Consider the following 9333-nt stretch of genomic DNA (forward strand, 5'->3'; position numbering starts at 1 on the left):
TAACAAAAAGAAACCATATTTTGATGCTTTCATTCACAAACTACTCAAGGAAAGTTATCTTTCACAATTGTAAGTCATTACACTGAAGAAACTTTACAAAGCTCTCTATATTCTGAGTAATGTACAAAATTTCAAGGTCATTGAAAAAAATGGAAGAATCAACTATAATACACAAAATCATAGAGAATAAAATCACAAGACAAACAATCAAGAGAAAAACCAAAAAGGGAAGCTATGGTCTAAAGGTCATGGGTATCAGAAGTACTGTCCATCGAATCCTTTCTAAAGTGCTCGGAGCGGTCAATATCAATGGAAACTTCATCTGTCGTGGCTGACAGAGATTTTCTATGATGCTTCTGCTCAAGCCTCAAGTTGATAATCCGTGAGATAACTTGGACGATGTCTCTCATGGTAGGCCGTTTTCGAGGGCTACGGTTGACACATCTATATGCAAGAGCTGCAACTTCGTTCAGCTCTTGTACATTAAAGTTTCCATCCAAATGGTCGTCCATAATTTCTTCCCACCCAACTTTCCCATCCGAAGTCATTGCTGCCTAAACATCTCATAATGAAAATACAAATAAGTTGGGATGCCAATTCTGGCCTTAACTTGGCAGACTATTGATGAGGATTAAACAGGCATCTTGTCTAGTAAAATGTTTCCATTCAAGAACAGAATCATGAAATAACACTTATTTCGTCAAAAGTATTGGAGCTGAGAAGATAGAGAACTTACAAGTTCAACATACTCCATAAGGCCTTGTTGTGGGTTTCTGCCAGCTATAAGCTCAAAAAGCAACACGCCAAAGCTGTAAACGTCACTTTTCTTTGTAAATTTTCTAGTAGATATATATTCAGGATCTAAGTATCCGAAAGTTCCACGAATATTGGATACATGTTTATCAACCATCTCTTCTCTAGAAAGCCCAAAATCAGCAACCTGCTTGATCAAGAATAATAAGACAAGGCATCCTAATCAAGAAGATGTGCTTAGAAGTGGTACAAAGTAGCCTTGAAGAACAAATTATCATTGTTCATATAAATTCTTTCTGCAGACAGTTTTCAGAAATTAAAGAAAACCATACCCTAGCCCTCATGGAATCATCCAACAAAATATTTGAAGACTTGATATCACGATGTATTACTGGTGGAACTGCCTGCAGTAATATCATAGAAATACCACAAGAATGATTTATAAGGTTACAAAAGCTAGTAAGCTGAGTGTCCGTCAAGGTTATCATAACTTACACCATCATGGAGATATTCCAGTCCCCGTGCAACATCTAATGCCACACGGACCCGCAGATCCCAGCTCAATGGTTCATTCTTCCCGCCTGCAAACCGAACAGAGTATGTCACTTTCCAAGAAACAGATGGAGAAGTATATGGTACTGTCATTTTAACCAAAAAACGATGTTCCTTCAAGGAGACGTAGGTGAGGCTATTAGAGGATATACTGAGAATATTAGTAGGATATTCATAAGGGCATGGTGGCAATTAGGTAGGGGTGGCTTAAGGGAGAGTCGGAGATTTTAGAGCGGGATCATTTTGGTGGATTGTCTACTTTTAGGACTTAGAGAGATAGATAGTCCTCTCGAAAGCCTATAGCTACATTGTAATTTCTCTTTAATATTGCAATATATTACAATCTTGTGTTTCTTTGTGTCTGGATACCTAATAATGTCCTCAATGAAGAAAGATGTTAAAATAATCTATTTTCGACTCATTTTCCATTTAAATTAACTAATGCTTGTACAATATGTTTGACTTCTTACCGTATAAGTGAGAAGCCAAGCTTCCTTTGCTCATATATACATATACAAGTATATGTTGGGATTTTTCGGCACAGTAACCAACCAAATTTACGAGGTTCCTATGATGCAACCTTCCGAGTAGCATAACCTGGTAAGCAGAAGAAGGTTAAGTGGATGAATCGGATAAACAAAAATCACGAAGCTGTTAGGAATCAATCAGCAAAGTATGGGAGTTTATTTAAAGTTAAAGATGTATCAAATTTGGCATTATAACAGAGCATCTTTATTAACTTTTGACAAATCGTCTATCGAGATGAAAGTTTCAAATAGGATTTTATTAAGGCCTTGTTTACTTTTTCTGAGTCATGTCAATGATTCCATTTACTCTGTTCTTACCAAGCCCAAGAACTTAGAAATTTCAATCTGTTCAAAATTATATCAAAATGTGTAGTTTCATGACCACACCATAAGAAGCAGATATATCACATGAATGAATCAGAATAAATAAGCTCCTGGACTCAATAGTATGTCAATAATTAAGCTGCTGGACTCAATAGTTTTAGTGAATAACATTTGATTAAAATTAGAATGATGATCACCTCTGTTTGGAACTCTTTCTCCCCTTGTTTGGAATCAGTTGCAAGCACCTTAACCGCAACCGTTTCGCCACTCGCCATTTGAGCTCTATAAACAGGACCGAACGCTCCTTGTCCTATTACAGTTGTGAAATTGGATGTAGCTTTTTGCAGATCCCTGTCATATCCAACAATAAAACTCTAAGGTCCTCAAGGACTAGCAGTTTTCAAGATACCTCCACCAATAACATCAAATTCAGACACACATCTGGATGAATATCAAGCTACTCTTTATCGTAAACGAGTACGAGATCATAAAAAATCATTCACCGAACCTGTCACTACAAAGTTCTCAAGAACACACCTGTAAGAATACTCAAGTATCCCAGAAGCTGCAACCACATTACTTTTTCTGAATCCATCAAGCCAATGGGACATGCCATTGTGGCCAGATTTAACAGGTGATTCTGGAGCTAAAGTTGAGTCTGATAGAATAGTGCAAGAATCAGCACCATTGATCCGGATAGGAACCGTCGTTGCCCTCCGGGAGCTGCTGTTTCCTATCTGTGAACGTTTCCGTTGGTACCTAAAGCACAAGAGAGCCGAAATTGCCAAAAGTACACCAATCACAACTCCTATTGAAATCCCAATTATCAGCCCAGATGACTCCCCTTTCATCTCCTCCTTTTTGCTTCCCAATTGTCAATCCAATAGCTTAATCCATTACAGCCCTGCAAGAAGAAGACTCGTGACTCATACTAAAACATACACATAGATTAAAAAAGAGAGAATTCACTGTAGAGAAAGCAAATCATTTTCAGGAAAGAAGAACAAGTACTGTTCATTTCTTCCCTAAAGCATCATTAAACTTGTCGACATTAATTATCATAACATCACTCAGATTTCACAACAGCTTCGTATCTAATTCATCAAACACTTGATCTGCATCTCATTCCTATGAAATTCTCAACTACAACCATCACCATCCGAAGCTCAAATGCTTCATTACGAAAAACCAGCACAAGAAAAGGCAAAAAAAAAAAAAAAAAAAAAAAAAAAAAAAAAAGCCCAGACAAATGGGTCAGAGAATACTGAGCCAAATCTGCCATGTCCAACCATTCTCCACCACCAAGCTTCGAGTAGAAAGCAAAAAAGACCATTCAAAATCAAAACAAACAAAGCCCAGATACCAGATCAACAGTAAAAGAAGCAGAAACGAGTTATTCCCATTTCCATTTCAGAAAATACAAAGTGGGTATAACAGAGTTGACATTACAAGTGAGAAAATACCTTGGAAGGGAACTGATTTTTCAGAGAAATGGGAAATTAAGAGAGATGGGGGTGGCGTTGAAATGAAGGGAAAAAAGGGAATGGAGGAAAATGGAGTGAGATTCGAAGAATGCAACTCAGAGAAAGGAATCAGAGGCAGAGAGAGGAAATGAGAGACGGAAATGGTTTTCAAGTAATTCCAGAGTCGAAATACGATCTGTCTTTGTACTATTTTTTATCTTGGGAAGTTGGATTTGGATTAGATTACAACTACAAAATGGAAAGAATTGATGAAAGATGATTCGGATTAAATTTGTTTATTCTTTCTTGTCATTGTTACGAAGGAAATGAACTGAAGAAAGGACTCAACTCAACTCGTGCAAGGAATAAGGCATTGGGTTTTGAGTTTTCAGATATTTATTTATTTTTATTAACAATTATACCCTCGAGCATTGCACAAACACAAACTTTAATGGTTTTGACTTTTCATTATACTTTATAAATATATAAAATAATTTAATGTTTTTTTTCCTTTTTTTTTTTTCACATTTAGATTCATTTTACTGCCTATTACATTATGTCTTCTACTATTTCTTACTATTGGTTAATTTTTGTGGTGTCAAAATTACTCATTATGTTGAATTTTCGGAAACATAGTAAATTTGAACATTTAGTATTTTTTTATATATAATATCTTGGTCAGTTTATTTATCGTCTATATATAAAAAAATGAATCAACAAATGCTCTAGTTATTTGAAATGTGATACTAAAAAAAGTCTCTTTAGCTTAAGTTTACTTTACCTTATAATCTTTAATGTTTTTTTCCAATCAATTATTGATCTATAATGTGTTGAAATTGAATAATAAAAAAATACATATTTACCCCCAAATTTTGAGTTCAGTTTTTATTTGGCCTCTAAATTTCAAAATATTATTTCATTAGCATTACTATTCAGTTATGATTTTAGTTTCAATTTAGTCTTTAAATTATTAAATTTACACTTTTATCCCTACGTAACCAATATTTGTTTTTGTCCACGTTGTTTACTTTCACTTAATTAATTTAAAATAGTTATGATATATGTTTTTTTTTAAATTAATTTTAATAATGACAAAAATTAATGTAATTATATTTAATTTAGTGTTTTCAGATAAATTAATAGAAAATTAACACTAAGGACTCAAAGTTGATAATACTAAAATTCAAGAGTAAAAAAATGTAAAGCCTTGGAGCCTATCGACCAAATGAAAACTAAACTCAAAACTCAAAATTAACTATTTGAAATTTAAAGACCAAATGAAAACCATACTTAAAAATTCAGAAACTAAAAGGATATTTAGATGCAATATAAAGGATTGTTTAATGCTATATATATATTTTTGTATTATTGTTTAGTTTGAGTAGAATGGATGATTAAGACCACATACTTTAGTAGTATTTTCATAACTTTCAATGGTAAATATTAAAAAATAAAAAAATAAATAATCACTAGGTTTATATAAGTCATCTTGAACTTATTATAAGAAGATGATTATGTTATTAGTAGGTGAAGTAAATAAGGTAACTTGTCAATTAAAACATCTCCTTTTCCTCCCATCATTGTTTTTATGAAAACCCTTAATTTATCCACACACACATATATATTTTAATACTTGTGGAGTTGGTAAAAGGATCAACATTGAGAATAAAATGCATATATTGTCCAAAAGATACACAAATTTTATTAAGATTAGAAAAAATAGAGCCAAGTGGAAATTATGTAATGGTAACATTTGAAAGGAGGGTTTGGGAAAGTGAAGTAGTTGTTGATTTTGGGAGTTAATGGGTTTGGAAAATTTTGAAGATGATGAGAGGGAACTTTGCAACTGTCCACCAAACACACCTAATCTCATATACATAAACATAATCTTTAATGGGTTTGGAAATAGAAAGAGACCCACTTTATTTTAAACATAATCAAACAACCCTTTCTCCTAACCAGAGAATCAACAACATTCTTATCAGAAAGATGCAAAGCATACGTCGGGATCGATTTAAATTTAAAATAATTATACGAATTTTTGAAAGTGGGAGAGAAAAAAGTTATCTTTCGTTATTATATATTGTTTGGTTGACATGGATTTGACTTAACCTCTTCTAAATGCAGCTCATTTTGATTGTTTGATATTTTTTATTTGTAAAAAAAAAAAAGACAATCTAGTTTTGAATTTCAACATAAGGATGAATATTATTAAATGTAATCTATTTGCAAAATTACAAGTATTGTTTAATGTTAGGTTTGATAATGTATGGTTTTTTCTTTAAAGAAGCAAAAACTTGCATTGAAGTATAGAAATGGTTACAAATTAGACATTCTTCTATTCTTATGTACATAAAGAAAATGATTATTATCTGAGTACCCATGATGAGATATTGTGTTGCATTGAACTTGATCCACTTATTCCACTCCAAAAAAATAAAAATAAAAATAAATAAATTCTAACAAAATGTTTTTGTTTGATTTCTTTTGATAAGATGTTAATTTAGTCTTAATTAATCATCAACTTTTATCCTTCATAATTTAGAATGTATTTATTATATTTGATTTTTTTTTAAAAAAAAAAAACTATATTTGAATTTTTTTAAAAAATCAATTAAGAAATCAAATATTCAAATACTTGAAAAATCTGAAAGAAAAAGAGAGATAAATTAATGGACTAATTAATATTATTGATGAATTCAATTTTCATTTTTTTTTCAATAATAATAATAATAATACAGACCAATTATTTCTACCAACACAAAATTCAAATAGAAAAATAATTTATTATTTTAACTATTTTTCAAATTGGGGTATGTTTCATTAATCTTTTTTTAAACCTTCCGTTTACAACAATGAAAGCAAGGAAGTCTTCATTTGAAGAAATACTTCATATATCTAAGGTTATTTAATTTTCATTAAAGCATTACAAATTGAGATAATTCAATTTATTATTATTATTATTATTATTATTATTATTATTATTATTATTATTATTATTATCAATAGAGATTATTTGACACTACAACTACAAAAAAAAAAAAAAAAAAAGTTACTTTCATTTTACAACCTCTATTAAGTCTTTGTACTTTTTAAAGTGTACTTATTGATATTTCAATTTGTAAGCGATAAATTTTATAATTTTTTTTTTATTTCATATATCTAACGACCTCTATCAACCCATCAATCTTCGTTTTTAGTTATAGTATTTTACTTAAAAGCAAAACACTAAACTTACTTAAGGGAATTTTATGTCAAATTTACTCACTTCATTGTTTTGTAATTTGTATTATAAAGTAATTGAAACAAAATTAGCACTTAAGAAAAGAAAAGGAAAAATCATGTTACACATCCATTAGATGAATTATACAAGAAATGTAAGAAAGTATAATATAATTAGTATAACTAAAATATCTTGCAATAAAAATAAAGGAAAATTTTCACATATAGGATAAATATCAAAGTATTTACAGCAATAATAATAAAAAACACTAATAAACACTGAAAGATTTCTATTAGCGTCTATTATATAATATCAATAATAATTTTTTATCCGTTTCTATTATGGATAGAAATCTATCAATTTTTATCTGTCTCTATAAAAAAAAAGATTAAAATTTACTTTTTTTATATAAATAATTTCTCTTATTTTTCTATTTATGAAAATCCGCACGTAGGAAAAAAGAGGTTGATTAATGAAAGAAATAATTTATAGAAATAGGGAAATAGAGTAGTAATAATAATGAATATATTAGGGAGTTTGTATTAATTAAGTTAATGAATTATTGAAAATAATATAAAAATAATAAATATTTACATGTGAAGCATTTTGAAGAATTCAAAGTGACAACCAATTTGGAAGGGCCTCAAGTCTAGGGCGGTGGTCCCTTCATGGAGGCCACGATCAATTTAATGTATTAATAAATACTAAAAACAAGAAAGAGAGAGAGGAATGTTGGGATGTTCATTTTAAATAATTGAGATGAAAATAACATATTTTTTCTCAATTTTTCTATTGGCTAAAAAATAACGTATGTTTTCTAAAAAAAAATAATCTTAAACCCGAACTTATCTAGTTGTATCAATTTTAACACTAGACTTTAACTGCTGCGGTCTTAAAGTTTAAAAAATATTGCAGTTTTAATTCTCTAATAGTTCTCACTTTAAAAAATTATTTTCGGTATTGCATTAATTGTGTCAAAAAAAATTTGGAAAAAATTTTAATCGATTTTTATGTTTTGTAAAACAAATTTAAATTTAAATTATTTTTAAAAATACGTTAAAAAATTATTTTCGGTATTGCATTAATTGTGTCAAAAAAAAATTTGGAAAAAATTTTAATCGATTTTTATGTTTTGTAAAACAAATTTAAATTTAAATTATTTTTAAAAATACGTTAATTTCACATTCATTTTAAAAACGTTGTCTTTCTAATCTTTAAGATAAAGTCAGGTAGAATTTTAATTAATATTTAGTTTTTGATTTTATACTTTAAAAATAATATTTGTTTTATATATTTATCTATTTTTTAACTAATCAAATCTATTTTCTATTTTACATAAATTAAATGCATCATTTTTTTAAAGTATATCATATTCATATTTTTAATAAAGTTATTTTTCTTAATATTTAAACATTATTTTGTAACAAACACAATTTATTATACTAAACAATTATTTAAAATTTTAAATTACAAAAAAGTTGATTATGGATCTATTTTAGTTATTACATTTGAAATAAGATGTTTTTATATTTATTTACCAAACACTCTAATCTACTTTTTGAAGTTTAAGCTAAATACCAAATACTATTTTACGTCTTTTCATAGTTGATTTTTCTAAAAACACATATGGCAGCAATTATTTTAAAAGCTACAACAAAACTTATCGGAGTAAGTATTGTTAAAATAAAAGTTCTCTTTTATGTCTTTAATGAGTTATGAAAGTATAAGTAAAATATGAAGTTAATAAAATTTTAGAGAAAAATGACGTTAGAGGGTTTTTTTAATTTATTTTTTTATTTTTAACTTTTGGATTTTGATAAAGTTATTCCATGGTTAATTTGTGCATCAGTAATATATTTTGAAAAAATTACCTTTTTAGTTCTGAGTTTTGAATAATAGATGCATTTGATCCATAACTTTTCAAAATGTATCTCTTTAGTCCCCAAGTTTTGAAAAGTAGGTGTATAGGTCTCTAAAATTTTTAAAATATACTATTTTAGTCACCGAGTTATTTTAAGAATATGTTTAGAAAGTCTCCCATACAATTCTTTTATAATTATATAATATTTAAAAATAAAAGTATTTTAAAAATGATCTATTCTCTCTAAAATTATATCAAAAATATTTTTTTATTTAACTGTCATATAATTATATTTTAAATAATTAAAATAATTATTTCAAAGACTTTTTAAACCTATTCTTAAAAACTCAGGAACTCAAAAGTTACATTTTGAAAAGTTAAAAACCAAATGCATCTATTATTAAAAACTTAAGGACTTACATTATATTTTTAAAACTCAAGTACCAAATGTACATAATTTTCAATATTTAAAGACTGAAAAGATAAATTTTCCAATGTTTATTATGTATTGAAACTTTATTTTATTGAAATAACGAGTTTATGGAGATCTTATACCAATGTTTTCTTTTAAAGTTAGTGGGTGAGTTATCAACAATTGAATATAGGGTAAAATTTGCAGTTTTGCACCAT

The 9333-nt window shown here is 28.5% G+C and overlaps 1 protein-coding gene across 2 annotated transcripts; it reads right to left on the reverse strand.

Moving 5' to 3' along the window:
• CRLK1 (Protein kinase superfamily protein) lies at positions 1 to 4009 on the reverse strand. 2 transcript variants are annotated; one of them, XM_039040385.2, is made up of 8 exons: positions 3620 to 4009; positions 2694 to 3060; positions 2354 to 2507; positions 1776 to 1902; positions 1249 to 1334; positions 1086 to 1157; positions 737 to 940; positions 1 to 554 (listed from the first exon to the last, which is right to left on the reverse strand). In XM_039040385.2, exons 2-8 carry the CDS (start codon positions 3005 to 3007, stop codon positions 240 to 242), a joined length of 1272 nt encoding a protein of 423 aa, XP_038896313.1. In that variant the 5' UTR covers positions 3008 to 3060; positions 3620 to 4009; the 3' UTR covers positions 1 to 239. The 2 variants fall into 2 exon arrangements, with proteins under 2 accessions (XP_038896313.1, XP_090173088.1); XM_090316962.1 differs by lacking the exon at positions 3620 to 4009 and adding an exon at positions 3168 to 3281.
• Positions 4010 to 9333: the final 5324 nt, after the last annotated feature.

This window comes from Benincasa hispida, chromosome 9, assembly GCF_027475165.1.
Source record: "Benincasa hispida cultivar pf3 chromosome 9, pf3_genome.v1.1, whole genome shotgun sequence".
Lineage (NCBI taxonomy): Eukaryota > Viridiplantae > Streptophyta > Magnoliopsida > Cucurbitales > Cucurbitaceae > Benincasa > Benincasa hispida.